Source organism: Salvelinus fontinalis, chromosome 25 (genome assembly GCF_029448725.1).
Source record: "Salvelinus fontinalis isolate EN_2023a chromosome 25, ASM2944872v1, whole genome shotgun sequence".
Lineage (NCBI taxonomy): Eukaryota > Metazoa > Chordata > Actinopteri > Salmoniformes > Salmonidae > Salvelinus > Salvelinus fontinalis.
Genome location: NC_074689.1, coordinates 16,942,350 through 16,970,075, shown reverse-complemented (window position 1 = coordinate 16,970,075; position 27,726 = coordinate 16,942,350). Strand labels below are relative to the sequence as shown.

At 40.4% G+C, this 27,726-nt stretch overlaps 1 protein-coding gene across 2 annotated transcripts in view; it reads left to right on the top strand.

Moving 5' to 3' along the window:
* Positions 1 to 27,365, top strand: part of olfm3a (olfactomedin 3a) — a 35,224-nt gene extending 7,859 nt beyond the window's left edge. The window contains exons 2-6 of one of the 2 annotated variants that reach the window (XM_055881442.1): positions 12,133 to 12,276; positions 19,198 to 19,353; positions 24,129 to 24,348; positions 25,255 to 25,361; positions 25,771 to 27,365. In XM_055881442.1, coding sequence (XP_055737417.1) covers positions 12,133 to 12,276; positions 19,198 to 19,353; positions 24,129 to 24,348; positions 25,255 to 25,361; positions 25,771 to 26,448 — 1,305 coding nt within the window. In that variant the 3' untranslated portion in view covers positions 26,449 to 27,365. The remainder of the gene's footprint in view (positions 1 to 12,132; positions 12,277 to 19,197; positions 19,354 to 24,128; positions 24,349 to 25,254; positions 25,362 to 25,770) is intronic. The other variant, XM_055881443.1, reaches the window with a different exon arrangement.
* The last annotated feature ends 361 nt before the right edge of the window (positions 27,366 to 27,726 follow it).

The following is a 27,726-nucleotide window of genomic DNA, read 5'->3' as shown; positions in this document are numbered from 1 at the left end:
CCCTTAGTGAAGGGAAATCTTAACGCTACAGCATACAATGACATTCCAGATGATTCTGTACTTCCAACTTTGTTGCAACAGTTTGAGGAAGGCCCTTTACTGTTTCAGCATGACAATGTCCCCGTGCACAAAGTGAGGTCCATACAGAAATGGTTTGTCGAGATTGGTGTGGAAGGACTTGACTGGCCAGCACAGAGCCGGGACCTCAAACCCGTCGAACACCTTTGCAATGAATTGGAACACAGACTGCGAGCCAGGCCTAATCGCCCAACATCAATACCCGACTTCACTAATGCTCTTGTGGCTGAATGGAAGCCCCCGCAGCAATGTTCCAATATCTAGTGGAAAGCCTTCCCAGAAGAGAGGAGGCTGTTATAGCAGCAAAGTGGGGACCAACTCCCTATTAATATTCATGATTATGGAATGAGATTTTCGAAGAGCAGGTGTCTACATAATTTTGGTCATGTAGTGTATGTACATATAACTAGGAATAAAGTAACAGATAATAAACAGTAGCAGCAGCAGATGTGATTATTCAAAAAAGTGCAAAGAGGGTGACTTTCAGCCTCCCGGGGAGGTAGATGCATTGTTGTGCCCTGTTGAACTCTGTGTTGGTGTGTTTGGCCCATGATAGATCATTAGTGATTTGGACACCGAGGAACTTGAAGCTTTCGACCCGCTAAACTACAGCCCCATTGATGTGAATGGAGGCATGCTCTGCCCTCCATTTAATGATGTCCATGATCAGCTGCTTTGTCTTGCTGACGTTGAGGGAGAGGTTGTTGTCCTGGCACCACACTGCCAGGTCTCTGACCTCCTTCTATAGGTGTTCTCGTCATCGGTGATCAGGCCTACCAACGTTGTGTCTTTGGCAAACTTAATGATGGCCATGCAGTCGTGGGTGAACAGGGAGTACAGGAGGGGACTAAGCACTCACTTCTGAGAGGCCCCTGTGTTGAGGGTCAGCATGGCAGATGTGTTGTTAGCTACTCTCACCACCTGGGGGTGTCCTGTCAGGAAGTCCAGTATCCCGTTGCAGAGGGAGGTGTTTAGTCCCAGGGTCCATAGCTTAGTGATGAGCTTGGAGAGTGCAATGGTGTTGAGCGCTGAGCTGTATTCAATGAACAGCATTCTCACGCAGGTGTTCCTTTTGTCCAAGTGGGAAAGGGCAGTGTGGAGTGGAGTAAATATTGCGTCCTCTGTGGATCTGTTGGGGTGGTATGCGAATTGGAGTGGGTCCAGGGTGTCTGGGGTGTTTGGTGGTGTTGTGAGCCATGACCAACCTTTCAAACCATTTCATCGCTACAGAACTGAGTGCTATGGGGCGATAGTCATTTAGACAGGTTACCTTGGTGTTCTTGGGCACAGGGACTATGGTGGTCTGCTTGAAACATGTAGGTATTACAGACTGGGTCAGGGAGAGGTTAAAAATGTCAGTGAAGGCACTTGCCAGCTGGACAACGCATGCCCTGGGGCCTTGTGAATGTTAATCAGTTTAAAGGTCTTACTCACGTCAGCTATGGAGAGCATGATCACACAGCCGACCGGAACAGCTGGTGCTCTCACGCATGGTTCAGTGTTGCTTGCCACGAGGGGAGCATAGAGGGCATTTAGCTTGTCTTGTAGGCTCGCGTCACAGGGCATCTCTAGCCTTTAGGTCAGTGCGGATGTTGCCTGTAATCCATGGCTTCTGGTTGGGATATGTAGTACAGTCGCTGTGGGGATGACGTTGTCAATGCACTTATCAATGAATCATCAATGAATCTTGGCCATGTTCTGTTATAATCTCCACCCGCCATAGCCAGAATAGGACTGGCCACCCCTCATAGCCTGGTTCCTCTCTAGGTTTCTTCCAAAGTTTTGGCCTTTCTAGGGAGTTTTTCCTAGCCACCGTGCTTCTACACCTGCATTGCTTGCTGTTTGGGGTTTTAGGCTGGGTTTCTGTACAGCACTTTGAGATATCAGCTGATGTAAGAAGGGCTAAATAAATACATTTGATTTGATTTGATGAATCCAGTGACTGATGTGGTAAACTCTTCAATGCCATTGGATGAGTCCCAGAACATATTCCAGTGTGTGCTAGCGAAACATTCCTTTAGCTTTGCATCCGCTTCATCTGACCACTTCTGTATAGAGCCCATCACTGGTACTTCCTGTTTGAGTTTTTGCTTGTAAGCAGGAATCAGTAGGATAGAGTTATGGTCAAATTTACCAAATGGAGGGCGAGGGAGAGTTTTGTATGCATCTCTGTATGTGGAGTAGAGGTGATCTAAAGTTTTATCACAGGTGACAAGTTGGTAGAAATTAGAAAAAATGGATTTCAGTTTTCCTGCATTAACATTTTCTTGTTAATGTATGGCCCTATACAGCTTGTTGTGTGTGGTCTTAGTTCCAGCATTGGTTTGTCGTGGTAAATAGACAGCTACGAAAAATATGGATGAAAACTCACTTGGTAAATAGTTTGGTCTACAGCTTATTATGAGGTATTCTATCTCAGACGAGCAGAACCTCGAGACTTCCTTAATATTGGAGATCGCGAACCAGCTGTTGATAACAAAGAAACACACACCAACCCCCTTGAGCTTACCCGACGCTGCCATTCTGTCCTTCCGATGCACAGAAAAACCAGCTAGAATATTATTCATGTCCTTGTTCAGCCAAGTTACCGAGAAACATAGGAGATTACAGTTCTCCAGGTCCCGTTGATGGGATAGTTTCGAACGGAGCTTTTACGTGTTCTCCAGTGATTGTACATTCACGAATAGAACAGGTAGTAGAGGTGGATTATTTACTCCGTAGTTTCATCAGGGTACCCGCACGTCGGCCTCTGTATCGCTGTCTCTTTCTCTTCCGAGTGTTGGGGATTAGGGCCTATGGTTCCAGGTCTCTGTAAGTTAGATAGAGAAGCATCTGCTACAAGGCTACATTGGTTTCACACAGAGATACACTCCAAAGGCTGGTCATTAATCATTCTCACAAAATACCATTCAGTGGAGCCTTGGAGCCATCCCCAGTGGACCAGCACTGTTTTACCCCCTGCACAAGCATCTGTGGTTGTGTATTTCTCTCCCCCTTCTCTCTTTCCCTCTCTCTCTCTATTTCTCTTTAACAACCTCTCTCACAGTCGTTCTCACCACACATCTCATGTTTGACACTCTCTCCATTTATTCTCTCTCTCTCTTTCTCTCTCTCTCCCTCTCTAACCCGCTCTCTCCAATACCTTCGCTCTCACCACACATCTCATGTGGTGAAATTTGAAATTGTGTTTTTTACATTGGATGAAAGCAGAGACTCAGAGCTAGAAAAGTGTATATCATACACTGCAGTTGAGGAGCAATGGGAAGGTAATTCTGCTTTGAAAACTTCTTATGGAAAGGGGGCAGCATTTTCACGTTTGGATGAAAAGCGTGCCCAGAGTAAACGGCCTGCTACTGAGTCCCAGTTGCTAATATATGCATATCATTAGTATATTTCGATAGAAAACACTCTCAGTTTCTAAAACTGTTTGAATGATGTCTGTGAGTATAACAGAACTCATATGGCAGGCAAAAACCTGAGAAAAAATCAAACCAAGAAGTGGGAAATCTGAGGTTGGTCGTGTTTCAACTCAGCCCCTATTGAAGATACAGTGGGATATGGTTCATGTTGCACTTCCTAAGGCTTCCACTAGATGTCAACAGTCTTCAGAACCTTCTCTGATGCTTCTACTGTGAAGTGGGGCCGAATGAGAGGGGAACAAGTCATAGGTCTGCCAGCAGCCACGCGCTGGTCATGTGCATTCACATGAGAGGTAGCTCCCGTTCCATTTGCTTTTCTGAAGACAAAGGAATTCTCTGGTTGGAACATTATAGAAGATTTATGTTAAGGGGGAGCTGTTAGCACTTTGTAATTATGACGTTCCCAAATTAAACTGCCTCGTACTCAATTCTTGCTCGTACAATATGCATATTATTATTACTATTGGATAGAAAACACTCTCTAGTTTCTAAAACCGTTTGAATTATTTCTCTGAGTGAAACAGAACTCATTCTGCAGCACATTTCCTGTCAGGGAGTGAGATTTCAGAAATCGAGGTCCCTGTTCTGAGGTCAGTTTATAAGTCCCCATGTAAGCCATCGGGCTACATGCACTGCATACGCCTTCCTCTAGATGTCAGTAAGCGGGGAGAATTTGAATGGAGTGGATTGCGCAATCTGGGCCACTATAAATCATCATGGAACGGAAGTACCTATTCTTTTCAACTGGGCATCTGGCGCAAGAAGACATCACAATGGCGTCCTGCAAACGCTTTCGTTTTAGTAGTTCTATATCTCCGGTCATGTTTTTATTCGTTATAGGTGTTAAAGACATCATAAGGTAGTTAATTTTAACCGAATTATAGCAGTTTATATCAGTTTATTGCAATTTTCCTGGATTTCTTTGTGACGCACTTTCACTAGTTGGGCACCTCTCCAGTGGTTGGCTGTCGTTAGCTGCTATTTAGCAATGAGAAGAGGACATCTTTCAACCAAAAGACGATTGTTCTGGAGAAAGGACACCTTGCCCAAGATTCTGATGGAAGCTCGGCAAACAGTAAGCAATCTTTATGTTGTTAATTCGTATTTATGTTGACAAATGTCAAATAATAATTCCGCCAAGAGACAGGTGCGGTCTCGCTTTAGCGCACGCTGTATGCTTGAAGTAACGTTAATTTTAAAAATGTAACCCAGCGATTGCATTAAGAACTAATTTGTCTTTCAATTGCTGTCCAACCTGTATTTTTTTAGTCAAGTTTATGAATAGTTTTCGATTAGAATAGGTGCCTCTCCAAGATGGAGCCGGACAGATTTCTTGAAGTTTTGACCACTAATCACATTGTATAACCATGAATTGTGCCGCTAAATATGCACATTTTCGAACAAACTCTACATGCATTGTGTAATATGATGTTATAGGACTGTCATCTGAAGAATTCTGAGAAGGTTAGTGAAAAAATGTATATATTTTGGTGGTTTATACGTTATCGCTATTTTTGCCTTGAATCAATGCTGTTGTGATGTTTGCTATTGTGGTAAGCTAATATAACGCTATATTGTGTTTTCGCTGTAAAACACTTAGAAAATCTGAAATATTGGCTGGATTCACAAGATCTGTGTCTTTCATCTGCTGTACGCTGTGTATTTTTAAGAAATGTTTTATGATGAGTATTTAGCTAATACACGATGGTCTCTGTAGTTATTCTAGTCGCTTTGGTGAGAGTTGTGATGGTGGCTGCTCTGATTTATACCTGAAATATGCACATTTTTCTAACAAAACATATGCTATACAATAAATGTGTTATCAGACTGTCATCTGATGAGGTTGTTTCTTGGTTAGTGGCTATTTATATCTTTATTTGGTCGAATTTGTGATAGCTACTGATGGAGTAAAAAAATGGTGGAGTAAAGAAGTGGTGTCTTTTGCTAACGTAGTTAGCTAATAGATTTACATATTGTGTCTTCCCTGTAAAACATTTTAAAAATCAGAAATGATGGCTTGATTCACAAGATGTGTATCTTTCATTTGGTGTCTTGGACTTTCATGAACATTTTATTATATGATATCCCTGTGGCTTTAGGCTAGGCTATGCTAGTCAGCTTTTTTGATGGGGGTGCTCCCGGATCCGGGTTTGTGAGGCGTTAGAGGTTAAAAACATTCTAAAGATTGATTCTATACTTAGTTTGACATGTTTCTACGACCTGTAATATAACTTTTTGGACTTTTCGTCCGTCCTTTCCGCTGGACTTGCACGCGCGTCGTGAGTTTGGATTTGTTAACCTGTTGAGGCTGGGGGCGCTGTTGTCACTATTTATGGTAATCTTGTAATTTTTGAAACGGCTTCCTACAAAACTCTTGATCGTACAATATGCATATTATTATTATTATTGGATAGAAAACAGTCTATAGTTTCTATAGGAGTTGAAATTTTGTCTCTAAGTGGAACAGAACCCATTCTACAGCAATTTCCCTGACATGGAGTCAGAATTCAGAAATTTTGGCCCCTGATCTGGAGTCAGTTAAAAGGCCACTGTTATTGCTATGAGTATACGGACACTGCTTACGTCTTCCCCTGGATGCCTTTACGTGATGACGATTTGAATGGGGTCGATTGCGCGTTCACAGGCACTATAAATTAAAAAACCCTGTAGCTAGTAAGTCTTTTGCAGCTGCGTTATGCGCGTGGAGGACACCGACCCGCACCTGTTCCAAGCATTAGTGTTGGGAGTAATCTTTCTCCGGTCATGTTAAGACTCGTTATAGGAGTTAAAAACATCATAAGGTAGTTAATTTAAAGCGTTTTATAGCAATTTATATCCGTTTAGTGCGATTTTGGGACATTTATTTCTGAAACGCTGTGAATCGCCGGGCACGCTTCCAGTTCATGCTGAACGCAGTTGGCATTTCCACATGGCAAGAGGACAGCTTTCCACCAAAAGACGATTAGACCCAAGAAAGGATCCTTTGCCCAAGATACTGATGGAAGAACAGCTCAAAGTAGGACATTTTTATTATGATAAATCGTGTTTCTGTCAAAAAATGTTAGTGGCTTAGGACGCCATGTTTTTTGACGTAGCTTCGCTTGGCGCAAACTGTATTGAAAAGTAAGGATAATTTTGTCTTTTGTTATGCTGCCGTTACGGATGAAAACTATCTCCGTCTCGAAGTTTGTTTGATACATGTGACCATATCATCTTAATGTATGTTTTTTCAATATAGTTTAATCAGATTATTTGAATTTTTTCGGGAGTTTTGCCGTGTTCCGTTCTGTGAGTTTTTTAACTTTGGACAGAACCGTGCTAGTCGACCAGTACCTACGCTAAATGAAGAGGGAAAGTTGCCATTGTGAATGGATTGAACGACTCATCAGGACTAAGGACACCTTTATCAACATTCTGATGAAAGATCAGCAATAGTAAGACCCAATTTACGATGTTATTTCATATATCTGTCGTGCATGTGAACTGGTCGGGGGCGCCCAGCTGGTTCTGGCTGGCGTGGCTATGCTAATTTAGCGCTACATTTTGTTTTCGCTATAAAACATTTAATAAATCTGAAATATTGTTTGGATTCACCAGATGTTGGGCTTTCAATATCTGTACGCTGTGTATTTTTTCTGAAATGTTTTAAGACAAGTAATTAGTTAAATGAAGTTGGTCTCTGTAATTGTTCTGGCTGCATCAGCACTATATCAGATTGCAGCTGCAATGTAGAACTGTGATTTATACCTGAAAAATGCACATTTAAAAAAAAAAAACTATGCTATACCATAAATATGTTATCAGACTGTCATCTTATGAATTTGTTTGTTGGTTAGTGGCTATATATATTTTCATTTAGTCGAATTAGTGATAGCTACTGACGCAGGAAAAAACTGTTGGAGTAAGAAAATGGTGTCTTTTGCTAACGTGTTTAGCTAATAGATTTACATATTGTGTCTTCCCTGTAAAACATTTAAAAATCTGAAATGGTGGTTTTATTCACAAGATCTGTGTCTTTCATTGGGTGTCTTGGACTTGTGATTTAATGATATTTAGATGCTACTATTTAATTGTGACGCTATGCTAACGATGCTAATCAGTGTGGGGGGGGTGGGGGGTGCTCCCGAATCCGGGTTAGGTACTCGGTAGAGGTTAAAAAATGTAATTCCGCGATTGTATTAAGAATTAAATTGTCTATCAATCGATGTCCACCCTATATTTTTTAGTCACGTTTATGAGTATTTATGTATAAGAGTAGATCACTGTCTAATATGGCGCACGGACATTTTCTCACCAGCTGGGCTACTTTCCCCATTGTCTAACCATGATTTTGGTGGCTAAATATGCACATTTTCGAACAAACTGTATATGCATGTTGTAATGTGATGTTACAGGGGTGTCATCTGAAGAATTCTGAGAAGGTTAGTGAAAAAAATAATATATTTTGGCGATGTTGACGTTATCGCTCACTTTGGCTAGAATTAATGCTGGGGTAATGTTTGCACCTGTGCTATGCTAATATAACGATTTATTGTGTTTTCGCTGTAAGACACTTAGAAAATCTGAAATATTGTCTGTATTCACAGGATCTGTGTCTTTCGATTAGTGGTTGCTGTGTATTTTTACGAAATGTTTGATGATTAGTAAGTAGGTAAACACGTTGCTCTATGTAGTTATTCTAGTCCATTTGTGACGGTGGGTGCAATTGTAACCTATGCCATCTACCTGAAATATGCACATTTTTCTAACAAAACCTATCCCATACCATAAATATGTTATCAGACTGTCATCTGATGAGTTTTTTTCTTGGTTAGGGGCTATAAATATCTTAGTTTAGCCGAATTGGTGATAGCTACTGGTGTTGGTGGACAAATAAAAGATGGTGGATTATGCTAATGTGTTTTTAGGTAATAGATGTACATCTTTACATATTGTGTCTTCCCTGTAAAACATTTTAAAAATCGGACATGTTGGCTGGATTCACAAGATCTGTGTCTTTCATTAGCTGTATTGGACTTTAATGTGTGAAAGTTAAATATTTTAAAAATATATTTTTTTTGAATTTCGCGGCTCTGCCTTTTCAGTGGGGGTGGGGGGGGAGTGCCGCTAGCGGCACCCTCAGCCTAGACAGGTTAACCAAATGCGCTAACAAAAGGAGATATTTGGACATAAATGATGAACTTTATGGAACAAACCAAACATTTATTGTGGAACTGGGATTCCTGGGAGTGCATTCTGACAAAGATCATCAAAGGTAAGTTAATATTTATAATGCTATTTCTGACATGTTGACTCCAACATGGCGGATATCTTCTTGGGTTGTGTTGGTCTCTGAGTGCCGTACTCAGAATATAGCATGGTTTGCTTTATCCGTAAAGTTTTTTTGAAATCTGATACAGCGGTTGCATTAAGGAGAAGCATATCTTTAAATCTGTGAATAACACTTGTATCTTTTATCATTGTTTATTATGAGTATTTCTGTGATTTGATGTGGCTCTGTGCAAATTCACGGGATGTTTTGGAGGCAAAGCCAAATGTAAACTGAGGTATAAATATGAACTTGATCGAACAAAACATACATGTATTGTGTAACATGTTGTCCCGGGAGTGTCATTTGATGAAGAATATCAAAGGTTAGTGATTCATTTTATCAATATTTCAGCTTTTGTGACTCCTCTCTTTGGTTGGAAAATCGCTGTATGCTTTCTGTGACTAGTTGCTGACCTAACATAATGATACGTTCTGCTTTCGCCGAAAAGCTTTTTTGAAATCGAACACTGTGGTTGGATTAACGAGAATTTTATTGTTAAAATGGTGTCTAATACTTGTATGTTTGAGAAAATAGAATTATGAGATTTCTGTTGATTGAATTTGGCGCCCCGCAATTTCATTGGCTGTTGGCGAGACGTTTCGCCAGCGGAACGGGGTTATTAATATGCATATCCTAGCTTCTGGGCCTGAGTAGCAGGCAGTTTACTTTGGTTACGCTTTTCATCCGAATGTGAAAATGCTGCCCCCTAGCGCAAAGTTAATCAACTTGTAACCCCACTTTTGAGAAAATGGCCCGGGATTGTTTTTAGTATACACCCATCAAGCATCCTTCACACCCTCTGAAGTCTTTTCTCCACCCATCTCTTTAAGGATTCACAGTGTAGTAACCAACCAAAGATTAACAACCAAGACTAAAAATTGTAAAGTAGTAGCAAAAGATAGTAATATAAATAAACTGTATATAGTCTTTGGTATATAGACTTTGGTGCAGGTCATGTTGTTCTTCACATTACCGTCTCTGGTAAACACACACGATATCAAATAAACTCTGAGTTGATTTGTCCCATGCACAGGATACAGAAGGTGTAAACGGTAGAGTGAAATGGTTACTTGAATAGTGGAGTCTTTTGTTTAGACATTTAGCTAGCTATCTAAACAATGAGCCATAATCCAACTCTAATACCACATTCAAAACAACTGGGAACTAGGAAATCTCCAACTTCCGACTTCAGTGTGTTCAAAACAACTTGGAACTCAGAAGAAAACGAGCTCCGACTGGGAAAAATCGATTTAACGTTCATCCAACTCGGAATTCCAACTCGGGAACATGGGCCGCTTTCTAGTGCTCTGACTTTCTGACCTGAAAATCACTGACGTCATGATTTGACCTGGTATTTTTCAGAGTTCCGAGTTGTTTTGAACGTGGCAATACACCTATACATGAATCTGGAGGTAGCTAAAGCTAACCAACTAGGTTTTATGTTAACTAGCTAACTAACATTAGGCTATAACTAGCAATGCACATGACTTCCTTAGATACTAATAATATAACTACACAGATCATACACGTAACATTAGCTAGCGAGCCAGCCAGCTAACATTAGCTAGCTAGCTAACAGTACACTTTTTAACTTGCAATGAAAACTACTTTCTGACTAATTTAGAAATGTATAATACTGAAAATGTAGCTGGACTGTTACCTGCATACAAGGATGAACGCTTCTCCCTCTCTGTCATGGATGCCATGGTTGCCCTTAATATAAAGATGTAATCCAGAGACAGGTGTTTTATACAACAGCCCTCTTTCTGTGTTCTCATTTTGGACTCTCTCCGCATTTGGCAATCATCTCTCTACTTCCACTGAGCATTCCACTGATTTTGAAACTCTGTCAACTTCTTCCGTGACAACGACACCATTTCTTCTCCACCATTTACATCTGAAGACCCTACAATGTCTGGTTACATTTTTTTTTTTTTTTTTTACCTAAATCAAGGACTTCCTAATTGTCTGATTCATTTTCAGTCAGAGAGAATCAGCATTGCACGATCATCCTCCAGAAAGTAGTCCATCACAAATGTTGTTGTTTTTAAGCTTGTCAATAGCGCTATAATCTTCAGCGCAGCAACGTTGAGAGTAGAAGCAAAACGTTTTCAGTTCTTCATGATATCTTAACAAATAGTCGAAAGGATTATCCACACTCATTTTATAGAGAGAAGCATGCTACACAGCAGAACAATCTGAACTCATCTCTTGGCATGTCCAGCCCATCCATTATCTCAGCCAATCATAGCTAGCGGGAAGGTACTTGTATTTTTCCATGGATAAACCAACTAGGCTCATCATTTTCTTTGTATGTACAGATGGCATACACGTTTGTTATTAAGGCTCATGAAAGTTCACATGTTCCAGAAGGCATTTCTGCAACAACAAGTTAAAATGCCTCTCCTGTGAAGTAGTGACGTGTGGCATGCGCCAAGTTTCTTGAAATGGGTCACTCATGTTCGAATCTCCATCTCTCTCCCTTTCATTTTCTCTGTTCCTGGCTCTCTCTCTTTCTATCTCTCTCTCTCTGAAGTGAAACAGCAACAGAAATATGAGTTTATAGTTCAGCCTTGAATGGGAAGGTTGTCAGAGAGTTGCACTTTTAAAGGAATGGAGAAAAATAAAACACGTAGCGGTGTGATTGGCTGTATTCAAGGCTCTGGTTACAGAGGTAGAAAGAACTTGTTTGAATATAGAGTGGCCTTGATGACAGCTTTGCACACTATTGTCATTCTCTGAACCAGCTTCACCTGGAATGCAAAGGGTGGCTACTTTGAAAAATCTTAAATCTTAAATATATTTTGATTTGTTTAACACTTTTTTGCGTACCACATGATTCTACAAAAGTGTTATTTCATAGTTGTGATGTCTTCACTATTATTCTACAATGTAGAAAATAGTAAAAATAAAGAAAATCCTTTGAATGAGTAGGTGTGTCCAAACTTTTGAATGGTATTGTATATATCTGTCACTTCATATCAGTGGTTCCCAACCTTTTTCGGTTACTGTACAACCAACTGAATTTTGCTCTGTCTGGAGTACCCCTGATGTACCCGCTCATGTGCATTTTGCCAGTAAGCCTATGGTCTCATGAGTCTTCTCAAGTACCACCTGTGGATAGGCCAAGTCCCCCCCAGGAGTCCTTGTTCCCCTGGTTGGAACCACTGCTTTCTATTACTAGCTATATGATAATCTAGCTACCAGCTCACATTGAAAAATGTTGTCTGTCGTCCAACGGCATTTACCCACATCAAGGATTCCCTTCACCAATATTTTCCTGTGTGTGCGTGTGCGTGTGCGTGTGCGTGCATGTGCGTGTAGACAATTGGGCCTAAGGAGGGTTGGCAGGTGTACAGCTCTGCCCAGGATGCCGATGGTCGGTGTATCTGCACGGTGGTGGCACCTGAACAGAACCTCTGCTCCAGAGATGCCAAGGGAAGACAGCTCCGCCAGCTACTGGAGAAGGTACCCCGCAAACATGCATGCACTCATGCACTCACACACACACACACACACACACACACACACACACACACACACACACACACACACACACACACACACACACACACACACACACACACACACACACACACACACACACACACACACACACACACACACACACACACACACACACACACACACACACACTACCCCTTAGTCTTTCTTTATCGTCCTCCCTCTGTCTCTCTCCCTCTCTCTTTCTCTCTCGCTCACTTTTTTTCTCTCCCTCCCTTTCTCTCCCTCTCTCTTTCTCGTTCTCCCTCCGTCTCTCTCCCTCTCTCTTTCTCGTTCTCCCTCCCTCGTTCTCTCTCCCTCTCTCTTTCTCTCGGTCCTCTGCTTTCACCCTTTTTAGCTCTTTCCAGGAATCAGCTGACCTTCATCGGATGTGTCAGATGAACACACAACACCTACCATAGAATGAACACACAACACCTACCATAGAATGAACACACAACACCTACCATAGAATGAACACACAACACCTACCATAGAATGAACACACAACACCTACCATAGAATGAACATACAACACCTACCATAGAATGAACACACAACACCTACTATACAATTAAGCAACTAGCTCTCAGTCTCACATCAGAATTAGACGTTCATCCATGTTTCTCAAACGTCAAATTTCTAAGTGTTTAAGGTTAAGTTTAGCCATTAACGCTGAACATTTAAGGTTATAGTTAAGTTTAGCCATTAACGCTGAACATTTAAGGTTAGAGTTAAGTTTAGGCATTAACTCTGAAATCCTGAGGTTAACTCTGAATGGTTAAGGTAAGGGTTAGGGTTTGAGATAGGCTTAACCCTTTGACACGTACCAACAAACAGGTGTAATCATTCTATAGTGGTCCCTGCAGCATACGCTCAAACCGGTGTGATTAGTAATGCTTATTTAGAACGTCCAGTTTTCATTGACACAACAGTCAGCATTTGAGCTGGCCATACTGTTTTTTCACAAAAGCATTTTGCACAAACACAGTCCTTACGAAGTTATGTCCTGAATGTGACCAATTTATTTTTGGATGCAATGTTCAGACATTCACAGAAGTATCTACAGCATAACACAATCATCCAAACTGGAAAATGTAAGCTACATTTGTCCTAGCGCTAACTGAGGAAAGATTGATGTAACTCAAGCGGTCATATTTAGCTAACTCTTTTGCTGACAGAAACCACAATATTAATTAGCTAATAGCAGTTACTATTTACAATTCATCCCATCACGGGTGAGCTCACCATTGATACAAATAATTGAGTTAAACACTTTCTAAAAATCAAAAGTAATCTGACGATGGGTAGTTTTTGCACGCCACCGTGTTTGTTTTATCGCGTCAACCTTAAGATAAGAAAAGGAGATTAGATGAATTTGGTCTGTTTGCAGTATGCATGTTGAAGGGGGTGTGTCATCTACGAACATTCACCTCCCTTCATTCACTTTCAGGAGTTTACTCTAAAGATGAGGGAACCATTCCTTCACCTCATTACAATATCTTTGGTCTGACAGATGTTTACGTTACACCCAGAATGCAGTGTATAATGTCAACAAACATGGCTCCACACATAGCTAGCAAATAGCTAAGCGTTAGCTAATCATAATCAGTACAACCTTCAAGAAATGATTTTACACGCATCATAGGTGTCCATTACAATCTATGCGATAATCGGAATGCATTATTTGTCACCAGTACTTGAAAACATGTGAATAAAACTGTAAATACAATCACATTTTGGAACGGTGAGTGCATTCTGACATCATGTGCATAAAACAACGCACGCTGGGGGCGACCGTTAGAGATATTTGGATCTCACGCATGAAAAGGTAAAAACAAAAACCTCAGAAACGACTTCCTATCCCTGGATTCAAACATGCAATGTTCGGCAAGATGCTTGCCCATCCTCCATTCCTGTCCACAACGTCCTAGCAAAACCAAAACCTACTTGAAGGTAACAGCGCTCACTGTTGCCCCCTAGTGGACAGTTTCCAACTCATCTCCCGACATCCTCAGACATGGATGGACGTCGAATACTGACTTGTATTACAGGTGACCTGGCTGCAATTAACATACAACACCTACCATATAATTAACACACAACACCTATCATAGAATCAACACACAACACCTAACATAGAATCACCTAGAAGCAAAGTTACAGCACTCGGCAACATCTTAGGAACACCTGTTGTGATAGGGTTAAAAGTCACGGTACACTACAAAGGGAGTTTTATCTTTTTACAGTGAAAGATCCCTTATAAAAGATGCTGTGTGTATTAAGTGCTGGAACTCAGTATACACAGTTATCTTCTTCACTCTGAAGTGATCTATCATACACATTACTGGACCTCTGCGATGCCAGCGCATAAGTAGCGTGATTTAAGAGAATGTCATTTATACCTGTGTGTGTGTGATGAATGGCTAGGTTGTTAATCATATGGGAGGAGAAGCTAATCGTAATATTAATATGCAGATGTAGGCATCATTTTGTATCTGTTGCTGTCTGTTGAGGAGGATCGTGTTGTTAACTTGTGATTCATGTTTTTCAATGCTTCAACATGGTATAAATATAAGAAAAGTAAGGCACAGATGGATAATGTCTTGAATAATTGTATTATTTTTTTTTCAACATCCATTTCAGGTGTAGGGATATATGTTTAAATAGAGTTTTCAAACAGGTCTGAATTCCAACTTTTCCTGAGATGTGTGTATGTACTTTCACATACATGACAGTTTTTTTTACAATCGCTAACATCCTTTTGTCCAATCTGTCGTCACATTTTCAAAACTCTAAACACAATGAGCACAACATCCATCTGTTGTACACCATCCCATTAACACAAGTCATGTTGTTTTCACAGAATATGCAGTCAATTAACAGGTTTCTAAAATGCTTATATTTTCTTTACATACAAGCTTACCCAATACCAAAATGATGGATCTTTCTTGTCTTATTTACAAATGCTTGCACACAGCATGCCAGAAATGAAGACCTAATGTTCAAAACCTTAAATATAGTATAAAGCCTCTACTTCTGCAACAACAGCAGCTCAAAAGCTGTATTGAAACAGCTGATAAGCATTTTTGAATGAACAGATCATTGAAACATTGAAATATCTGATTTACTGTAAGTTGTGTAAAATACACCAACCACAGCTGATTCCAATCTCAATCAGAGACATAGCAAGGTGTTGGAGTTCTTTCAATTACATGGACATACAGAGTTAAAAAGGGGACTCTTTGGATTGATTTTGTTCAATGTGGATACAGAACAACACAGGAGCAGAGAGAGAAAAAATAATGTCTGGACAAGGAAGAGGCGTAGTTGGACCAGGGAGAGAAGTAGCTGGACCAGGCAGAGGAGTAGTTGGACCAGGACAAGGGAGAAGGAGAGGTAGGGGGAGAGGAGTAAGAATGCGTGGTGGTGTTCAAAGGAGAGTAAGAGCTGTTGTCACTGATGAAATAAGAGCCACCATCATAGACCATGTGATAAACCATGGTCTATCACTGAGAGAGACTGGTGAAAGAGTCCAGTCTAATACCATGGTCTATCACTGAGAGAGACTGGTGAAAGAGTCCAGTCTAATACCATGGTCTATCACTGAGAGAGGCTCGTGATAGAGTCCAGCCTAATACCATGGTCTATCACTTAGAGAGGCTGGTGAAAGAGTCCAGCCTAATGCCATGGTCTATCACTGAGAGAGGCTGGTGAAAGAGTCCAGTCTAATACCATGGTCTATCACTGAGAGAGGCTGGTGAAAGAGTCCAGTCTAATACCATGGTCTATCACTGAGAGAGGCTGGTGAAAGAGTCCAGTCTAATACCATGGTCTATCACTGAGAGAGGCTGGTGAAAGAGTCCAGCCTAATACCATGGTCTATCACTGAGAGAGGCTGGTGAAAGAGTCCAGCCTAATACCATGGTCTATCACTGAGAGAGACTGGTGAAAGAGTCCAGCCTAATTCCATGGTCTATCCCTGAGAGAGACTGGTGAAAGAGTCAAACCTAATACCATGGTCTATCACTGAAGGAGACTGGTGAAGGAGTCCAGCCTAATACCATGGTCTACCACTGAGAGAGGCTGGTGAAAGAGTCCAGCCTAATACCTTGGTCTATCACTGAGAGAGGCTGGTGAAAGAGTCCAGCTTAATACCATGGTCTATCACTGAGAGAGGCTGGTGAAAGAGTCCAGCCTAATACCATGGTCTATCACTGAGAGAGACTGGTGAAAGAGTCCAGCCTAATACCATGGTCTATCACTGAGAGAGGCAGGTGAAAGAGTCCAGCCTAATACCATGGTATATCACTGAGAGAGGCTGGTGAAAGAGTCCAGCCTAATATGATGGTCTATCACTGAGAGAGGCTGGTGAAAGAGTCCAGCCTAATACCATGGTCTATCACTGAGAGAGACTGGTAAAAGAGTCCAGCCTAATACCATGGTCTATCACTGAGAGAGGCTAGTGAAAGAGTCCAGCCTAATCTCAGACGGTCAACCATGGCTTCCATTATCCTGAATTTTCAACAAACCAACAGGTAAGTAATGCATTTCACAAAGGCTTCTTCTATCATTACTGTTGCTATGTCCCACAGTGACTGTAGGGCAGCAGTCCCAAAGCAAATACATATGTTGTATTTTTATTCCTCTACAGGATGCAACGTCTTCCTCCCTCTGGGGGAAGAGGAAAGCTCCTCAGTGAAGACCAAGAGCCATTGTAGGATTGGTCATTGCTGACAATGCAATAAAACTGAGAGAAATTCAGACCAGAATTGTAGAGGACAAACTTGTATTTCACAATGTGGAAAGCATCAGCCTGACTACCATTGGCTCGGACTCTGACCAAACACAGAGTTCGAAAGAAACAGTTGTACACAAATCCTTTTGAAAGAAACAGTGAGCGGGTCAAGGAACTCCGGCACCAATACGTCCAAGTATGGTGTCTATCCAATATGTCTTGTTCTATAGTGAGTTTTACCTTAAGCTACTCTACATGTTAACATGGGTTACAGTACATACAGTAGGACATACTGAAAAGCATTGACACATACTGTGTTTGATTTCTTTCAGAGAGTCATGGAGTTGGAGGCTAATCAGACCCCATGTGAAATCATTTATGTAGATGAGGCAGGGTTTAACCTGGCAAAACACGTCGGCGGGGAAGAAACATCATCGGGAAAAGGGCCACCATTGATGTGTCGGGTCAGAGAGGAGCACATATCACAATGTGTGCTGCAGTCTCGAGTGCTGCTTTGGTCCTGCAGAAGTGCCAGATTGGTCCCTACAACAGTGAGCGCCTTCTTTTGTTTTGAGATGACCTCCACCAACAACAGGTGCCAGAAGCAGAAAGGGAACAGGTGGGAGAAAACATGAGGACATTTGTGATTGCCTGGGACAATGTAGCATTCCACCATTCACATGCAATCATAAACTGGTTTGCAGCCCATCCAAGAATGGTTTCCCTTTTCCTCCCCCCTACTCACCTTTCTTCAACCCCATTGAGGAATTATTTTCTGCCTGGAGTTGGAAAGTGTATGATCATCGGCCACATGACCAAATGTCCCTCCTGGATGCAATGGATGCCGGCTGCAGAGACCTCTCAGCTGAAGACTGCCAGGGGTGGATAAGGCATGCCAAGCGTTTCTATCCAAGGTGCATAGCGAGACGACATAAGATGTGATGTGGACGAGAACGTGGCCAAATGCTGAAGATCGAATAGATTAGAACAGGACTGTGCATTTTTGTGTTTTTTACCTTCTCTGCCTTTTTTACTGAAAATGTGCTTTATTTGTACACATTTGGAACCGAAATCCATGTATGGTGGATTTTTTGTTGATCATTGGCAGCAATTTCATGTTGCTAATAAAGCTTTTACTGCAGCAATTCTGTCACTTATTCTGTCACTTACTAGTCTTTTGTACATTCTATAAAATAAAGATGACTCATTCACTTTTAGATAGTATGTTGCCAAAAATGCACACAATGCACACAATTGACAGTGTAGAGTGGTTTACAGTAAAATGTAGAGTGGTTTACAGTAAAAGGAAACTGAATTAGAAAGAACAATGGATTTAGTATTGTCTATTGTCTGCAGGTTCTGAAACATGAAAAGTATTGCAGTTTTTGTAATGCCATCAACTGTTAGTATTTTGATAGTCGTTGTGTTATGATTGACTATATGTTCCTCTTGGATAGAAAACATGTGCTAGTGTTTTGACAGAGTGATTAGATATTGAGTCGGGTTTGCCGTGTTTTGATAGAGTTAGTGTACGTAGAGAAAGTTTTTTTGCATTTTGAAATGTAGAGTTGGTATTTAATGAACAAAATTTGGTTTTGAGCAGAAAATTAACTATTTGACTAATTGTGTGACGTAGGTGTGTTGCTGTGTTAAGAGTTTATAAAAAGTACCTTAACTATAGGTAAACGCTTGTTAGCAATTATAAATAAAAAGACTGTAAGACATGCTTTGTTGTCAATGGGAGAATGGGAATGTTACACCTAAATCCGAGTTAACATAAGGATCTCAAGTTAGGAGTCAGTTCAGGAGTCCGTGTTGGCCCAGACATGTTTGAGACGGTTGTATAGATTTGATTTAGCCTGGTCCCAGATATGTTTCTGCTGTCTTGCCAGCTCCTATGGTCATTGACATGCACAACACAAACAGATCTTGGACCAGGCAAGATGTGCTTGTCTTATTTGCTGTGGTCCAGGTGCAGAACATCTTTCAGATGGTTGTTGGACATGTGTTTGTCTTGTTTGTAAAACTATACTTACGATGATGGTATGTAACATTCATAAAGTATTCATAAAACCTTGATATCCATGACATGTATGTCTCTACATCTCTGTTACAACATATACAGTATTTACCCTACTCTGGTCCAGGTGCAGAACATGTCCCAGTCCATTGAGGTGTTGAACCTACGGACTCAGAGGGACTTCCAGTATGTCATGAAGATGGAGAATCAGATGAAAGGGCTCCGGACCAAGTTCAGACAGGTAGAAGATGACAGGAAGACTATTATGGCCAAGAACTTTCAGGTACAGAACATTAAAGCACCAGAATACATTGAAGGAGAATACATTGACGTACAGAACATTACAGCACTAGAATACATTGACGTACAGAACATTACAGCAGTGAAATACATTGAAGTAAAGAACATTACAGAACTAGAATACATTGAAGTACAGAACATTACAGCACTAGAATACATTGATGTACAGAACATTACAGCACTAGAATACATTGAAGTACAGAACATTACAGCACTAGAATACATTGAAGTACAGAACGTTACAGCACTAGAATACATTGAAGTACAGAACATTACAGCACTAGAATACATTGAAGTACAGAACATTACAGCACTAGAATACATTGAAGTACAGAACGTTACAGCAGTGAAATACATTGAAGTACAGAACGTTACAGCACTAGAATACATTGAAGTACAGAACGTTACAGCAGTGAAATACATTGAAGTACAGAACATTACAGCACTAGAATACATTGAAGTACAGAACGTTACAGCACTAGAATACATTGAAGTACAGAACGTTACAGCACTAGAATACATTGAAGTAAAGAACATTACAGAACTAGAATACATTGAAGTACAGAACATTACAGCACTAGAATACATTGAAGTACAGAACGTTACAGCACTAGAATACATTGAAGTAAAGAACATTACAGCACTAGAATACATGGAAGTACAGAACATTACAGCACTAGAATACATTGAAGTACAGAACATTACAGCACTAGAATACATTGAAGTACAGAACATTACAGCACTAGAATACATTGAAGTACAGAACATTACAGCACTAGAATACCTTGAAGTACAGAACGTTACAGCAGTGAAATACATTGAAGTACAGAACGTTACAGCACTAGAATACATTGAAGTACAGAACGTTACAGCAGTGAAATACATTGAAGTACAGAACATTACAGCACTAGAATACATTGAAGTACAGAACATTACAGCAGTGAAATACATTGAAGTACAGAACATTACAGCACTAGAATACATTGAAGTACAGAACATTACAGCACTAGAATACATTGAAGTACAGAACGTTACAGCAGTGAAATACATTGAAGTACAGAACGTTACAGCACTAGAATACATTGAAGTACAGAACGTTACAGCAGTGAAATACATTGAAGTACAGAACATTACAGCACTAGAATACATTGAAGTAAAGAACATTACAGAACTAGAATACATTGAAGTACAGAACGTTACAGCACTAGAATACATTGAAGTACAGAACGTTACAGCAGTGAAATACGTTGATGTACATAACATTACAGCACTAGAATACATTGAAGTACAGAACATTACAGCACTAGAATACATTGAAGTACAGAACATTACAGCACTAGAATACATTGAAGTATAGAACATTACAGCACTAGAATACATTGAAGTACAGAACATTACAGCACTAGAATACATTGAAGTAAAGAACATTACAGAACTAGAATACATTGAAGTACAGAACATTACAGCACTAGAATACATTGAAGTACAGAACATTACAGCACTAGAATACATTGAAGTACAGAACGTTACAGCACTAGAATACATTGAAGTACAGAACATTACAGCACTAGAATACATTGAAGTATAGAACATTACAGCAGTGAAATACATTGAAGTACAGAACATTACAGCACTAGAATACATTGAAGTACAGAACATTACAGCACTAGAATACATTGAAGTACAGAACATTACAGCACTAGAATACATTGAAGTACAGAACATTACAGCACTAGAATACATTGAAGTACAGAACATTACAGCACTAGAATACATGGAAGTACAGAACATTACAGCACCAGAATACATTGAAGTACAGAACATTACAGCACTAGAATACATTGAAGTACAGAACATTACAGCACTAGAATACATTGAAGTACAGAACATTACAGCACTAGAATACATTGATGTACAGAACATTGCAGCACCAGAATTACAGCACTAGCATACATTAAAGTACAGAACATGTTTTATAAACAGGCCCAGGTGTTTTTCCTGACCACATGACCTGACCAGAGATGTTTACTTACAATTTTAAACACTGTGAGAGACACACATAGGGAAATGTGTTAGATCAATTAAAAAATATGAAGACATCAAAACTATGAAAGAACACATATGGAATCATGTAATAACCAAAAAAGTGTTAAACAAATAAAAATGTTATATTTGAGATAATTCAAAGTAGCCACCCTTTGCCATGATGACAGCTTTGCCCACTCTTGGCATTCTCTCAACCTGCTTCATGAGGTAGTCACCTGGAATGCATTTCAATTAACTGGTGTGCATTAAGAATGTCTTTCCTTCTTTGTTTGAGTGAGTCAGTTGTGTTGTGACAAGGTAGGAGTGGTATACAGAAGATATTATATTATGGTAAGAACAGCTCAAGTAAGTAAAGAGAAACGACAGTCCAGCATTACTTTAAGATATGAAGGTCAGTCAATGCGGAACATTTCAAGAACTTTGAAAGTTTCTTCAACTGCAGTCGCAAAAACAGATCAAGCGCTATGATGAAACTGGCTCTGATGAGGACCGCCACAGGAAAGGAAGACCCAGAGTTGCCTCTGCTGCAGAGGATAAGTTCATTAGAGTTACCAGCCTCAGAAATTGCAGCCCAAATAAATGCTTCACAGAGTTCAAGTAACAGACACATCTCAACATCAACGGTTCAGATGAGACTGCGTGAATCAGGCCTTCATGATCGAATTTTGCAAGGAAATCACAACTAAAGGACACCATTAAGAAGAAGAGACTTGCTTGGGGCAAGAAACACAAGCAATGGACATTAGACCGGTGGAAATCTGTCCTTTGGTCTGATGAGTCAAAATGTGAGATTTTGTGTCACAACCACCTTGTCTTTGTGAGACGCAGAGTAGGTGAACGGATGATCTCCATATGTGGTTCCCACCGTGAAGCATTGAGGAGGAGGTGTGATGGTGTGGGGGTGCTTTGCTGGTGACACTGTCAGTGATTAATTTAGAATTCAACGCACACTTAACCAGCATGGCTACCACAGCATTCTGCAGCGATAAGCCATCACATCTGGTTTGCACTTAGTGGGACTATCATTTGTTTTTCAGCACGACAATCACCGTCCAGGCTGTGTAAGGGCTAATTGACCAAGAATGAGAGTGATAGAGTGCTGCATCAGATGATCTGGCCTCCACAATCACCCAACCTCAACCCAATTGAGATGGTTTGGGATGAGTTGGACAGAAGAGAGAAGGAAAAGCAGCCAACAAGTGCTCAGCATATGTGGGAACTCCTTCAAGACTGTTGGAAAAGCATTCCAGGTGAAGCTGGTTGAGAGAATGCCAAGAGTGTGCAAAGCTGTCATCAAGGAAAAGCGTGGCTACTTTGAAGAATCTAAAATCTAAAATATATTTGATTTGTTTATCACTACATGATTCCATATGTGTCATTCATAGTGTTGAAGTCTTCACTATTATTCTACAATGTAGAAAATTGTAAAAAAAAAAAATAACTGGATGAGTAGGTGTGTCAACATTTTTTACTTGTACTGTATATACACTACTGTTCAAAAGTTTGGGGTCACTTAGAAATGTCCTTGTTTTTGAAAGAAAAACACATTTTGATGCTCCAAATACTCAACTAGTGTAAAGAAGGCCAGTTTTATTGCTTCTTTAATCAGCACAACCGTTGTCAGCTGTGCTAACATAATTGAAAAAGGGTTTTCCGATGATCAATTAATGATAAACTTGGATTAGCTAACACAACGTGCCATTGGAACACAGGAGTGATGGTTGCTGATAATAGGCCTCTGTACGCCTATGTAAATATTCCATAAAAAAATCTGCCGTTTCCAGCTATAATAGTCATTTACAACATTAACAATGTCTACACTGTATTTCTGATCAATTTGATGTTATTTTAATGGACAAATAATGTGCTTTTCTATCAAAAATTAGGAAATGTAAAAGTGACCCCAAACTGTTGAACAGTAGTGTATGTACTTCTCCATGTACCCATATTTCACTTTATTTTCAACACCCCCTTTTTTCCTCTACTTTTTCCTCTACTCCACTTTTCTTCTTCCCTATGGCTCCGCCTGGCCTCAGCCATACAAAGCATACTACATGCATTTATTTAGACCTCCAAGATGTATGATATGTACTAATGGTCTAGATAATTTAAACAGAAACGAAGTAGGGAGGTTTGTCAGGGAGGATGGTTGGGCGTATATTGCGACTGTCTAGCAATACAAAGGTTCTGTGTTCGAGAAGCGTAGGGGACAAGTGTAACATCATAGCTAACCCTTCATCTAACCCTTATTCTAACCTTAACCCATTACACCTAACCTGCTACTTGAATTATCCTAACCTTTGCCGTTAGTTCTTCTAACCAATAACATAAATTCCCCCCTTAATTCTCCTTTGTTGTTACCACGCAACACGCAACCTGGTCTCAGAAAAATACAGATAATACTATACATCAATAAGTGCATCAATCATCCAAGTAGTATGCTATCGTACCAGCGGGTAAGACATATGATACTATAAATCCTCTAATTTCGATCTTAATGTAACATAATGTAACGAAATACAGTATATCATACTAAATGGACTGACAAATTTACGTACCAAATCCCACAACTTTCCTTGAGACACGGTTGCAAGGTTCCTATCACTGCTCAGAAGGTGTGTTAAGCGTGCCTTAAGTGGTTTCTATCTCCCCTCTGGGATTTCTCTTAATCCAGGCCATTCTGTCTCTGTCCTGTGCCTGTCTCTGCTCCAGGAGCTTAAGGAGAAGATGGATGAGCTGCAGCCTCTGATCCCTGTGTTGGAGCAGTACAAGACAGACGCCCAGCTCATCTCCTCCTTTAAAGAGGAGATCAGAAACCTGTCCATGGTGCTCACAGCTATCCAGGAGGAGATGGGGGCATACGACTATGACGAGCTCTACCAGAGGGTGCTGAGACTGGACAGCAGGCTCCGCAACTGCATGGGCAAACTCAGTGAGTAGAACCAGATCAATATCAACTGCATGGGCAAACTCAGTGAGAAGAACCAGATCAATATCAACTGCATGGGCAAACTCAGTGAGTAGAACCAGATCAATATCAACTGCATGGGCAAACTCAGTGAATCATCCGTTGTGTATTTATGGCTCACTCCACAATAACTGTATATGGAGAAAATCAAGAATTCCTCACATAAACAGTGTTGTATTCCACTGGGTTTGGAGACTCTGAAGAAACAAAATCAGGATGAGATCTTTTAATGAGATCAGTTTTACCTGCTGTATATAATCTACTATTTTACTCTACCTGATCTTAATGGGAAAAGGGATGAAAGGATCTGATTTATAAAAGGTAATGGCATAATGGAGATCAAAGATTGAGTATCTTGATATAAACATAATATTGAACAACATAAATAAATAACTGAGAGCTAAGCGTAGATAATATGATAGAATCTTTTATCACTGCAGTTTCCATACTCAAGCACAGTTACACTGTAATATCCATAAACAAGAAAATGACTACATTCTTTCATCTGTGAATTAGTTGTAATCTCAAACACATTACTATGCATGTGCGTTTGCATACGGTGTTATGTGTGTGTTTGCATATTTCTGCAACTCTGCAATACCATGTGGGATACGCCAAGCAGTACTGTAAAGCCCAGTATTAGTAAACAGCTTTCGCATGTAGTCAATACCTACTGCCAATTGATTGAGTCCGATATGATTGCCTTAGGCCTTAGACTTGAGTGTATGTGTTTCTGCCAGCCTGGTTTTAATATGCACAGTGTTGTTGAGTAAACTCTCCGGTGGCACAGGCATGAAATTGGCTTGAGAAATCTATTTAGAAGAGGAGGAAAAAACAGTACATCTTATCGCTGCATTTCTTTATTAACAGCATGTGGGAAATTAATGAAAATCACTGGACCTGTAACAATAAAGACATCTGGCACCCGGTTTGGGGCATGGATGACTGACCCACAGGCCTCTCAGAGAAACAACAGGGTGAGTTATGGGATGGGAGTGGAGGAGGTGGAAGGTGGCTGGGCGTCTATGTTGGTGATAGCTCTTTCTCTGTGCGTGTCTCTGGTGGCTACATCTCGGTTTTGTTTTCAGAGTATAGGGCAGGATTTATAACAATAATCTAATATTGTCATGACCAAACATCATGGTGTTGATTTTCATATAAGGCTGTTTCTGGGGATATTTAATTGCTTCTCTGATGCAGAGTATAATTTAATTTGATTTATAAGGCATGTGAAGTGGTTCATATGTTATATTCATAAGGGAGATGGAGGAAAAGGTGACCTTTTTGTAAAGATATTGTTGCATGTGTATTCAGTCTGTGTTCAGTGTGATAGACATCAGTTTGTGGTTTCGACTAATTCCTGCTATTCATCTTTCTTTGACATAGGTCTGGTACATGGACAGCTACACCAACAGTAAGATTGTCCGTGAGTACAAGACCATGGACGACTTTGTGGCTAATGTGGTGTCGCGAACCTACAACCTCCCGTTTAAATGGGAGGGAACTGGTCACGTGGTGTACAATGGATCCCTGTACTACAACAAGTATCAGAGTAACATCATCGTGAAGTACAGTTTTGAGACGGGCCGGGTGCTGGCTCAGCGGGCTCTGGAGTACGCCGGCTTCCACAATACCTACCCCTACTCCTGGGGCGGATACTCCGACATCGATGTCATGGCCGACGAACTGGGCATGTGGGTGGTGTACGCAACCAATCAGAACGCGGGAAATATCGTCATTGCCCAGATGGACCCGGACACCCTAGAAGTCCAGAAGACATGGAACACGGAATATTCCAAACGGAATGCGGGGGAATCCTTTATGATCTGCGGAACACTCTACATCACCAACTCTCACCTGACGGGTGCTAAGGTTTACTACTCATACTCCACCAAGACCTCCAGCTATGAATACACAGACATCCCCTTCCACAACCAGTACTTTCACATGTCCATGTTAGACTATAACGCCAGGGAGAGGGCGCTCTATGCCTGGAACAATGGACACCAGGTGCTGTTCAATGTCACTCTGTTCCACGTCATCAAAACCGAAGATGACTCCTAGAAGAGAAATGAGAACAAATGCCAGATGTCCTCATATGGATACCATACAAATGAGAACAACAACTCTCAAAGAGAAAGCACCATCGTTTGTGATATACAAGGGACCTTGTACTAACTCCCTTGTTCATATTTTTTCTTCTCCTCCCTAAAATGAACTGTGCTGTCTTTACATTGCCATTACTTGAAGAAATCACCTTTTTGTATTTTCTGGGCCAGAACACTTGAACACGGACAGAATGGCATTCCGTTTCCATTCTTCCTTTTTTAACTTCTTACATCGCTGCTGAAAAGACTACTTTACTGTATGGCCTTATTCACTGCTGTCTTTTGGATCTGTATCAGCCGAAGGCTCTAGATTGCTTTTGTGCATGAATGTCTGACATTTTGTCTGATGTAATTTATGATGATATATTAGCTACATTTCTGTTCGAGACATGTCCTTTAGTTCTCACAGTGTTTGTGGTGATGTCTATTTAAAGTATTTAAACCGGGGAGGTTGAAGACCATCCCCTCCAGACTATTTGCTGCCATGTATGTAGAGGTCATTTATAACAAAGCAAAATGGACAGTCTTATCAACTTATTAAAAATATTGCAGTAACAATTTTATGTCTCTATGTGAGAGTTAAGTCCATATTTTTTATAAAATACTGTGTCATAAAAGCGTATCCATTTTTATTTGTCCATGTTTAATAAGGCAATACATACTCTTATAGTAAAAACTGAAATGAACCAATCCAGCACCAAATAAATCCTATGCTTTTATCTTGGTCTGAAGATGCTACATTTTGATATCTATTGTGCCTGTATAACATTTTGTGAGAAGTGTGACCAAAAATATAACTGAAAAAGGAAAATATGAGAGTAAAACATCAACATCTCTATGCCAAGATAAAAATAAAGATAAAGCTGAAAGAAATCATATTATGAAGGCCCCATTTATGAAGGATGATGATGGTGGGGATGAAGGTGATGGCTTGCGAATATTGAAATTGTAATGTTTCCATTTCTGAGGCTTTTTCATCTGATGGGTTGAGGGCTATCCTTTGGCATTCCAATCAGGAAGTTCAGGAACAGGCAGAAAAAAGCTGGGATGATTCCCCTCTAGTCCCCACCCTCTGCATCCACTCATTAACTGTAGCTCGTATTCTGTCACCAATACTGATGGACACACACCATTTCTGACAAAAATCACAAATCTGTCTGGTTTTACAGTTTTACAGTAGTAGGCTTACCACTTGGCCATGAGACGGACTACGTAATTTACCACCTCTCTCCCT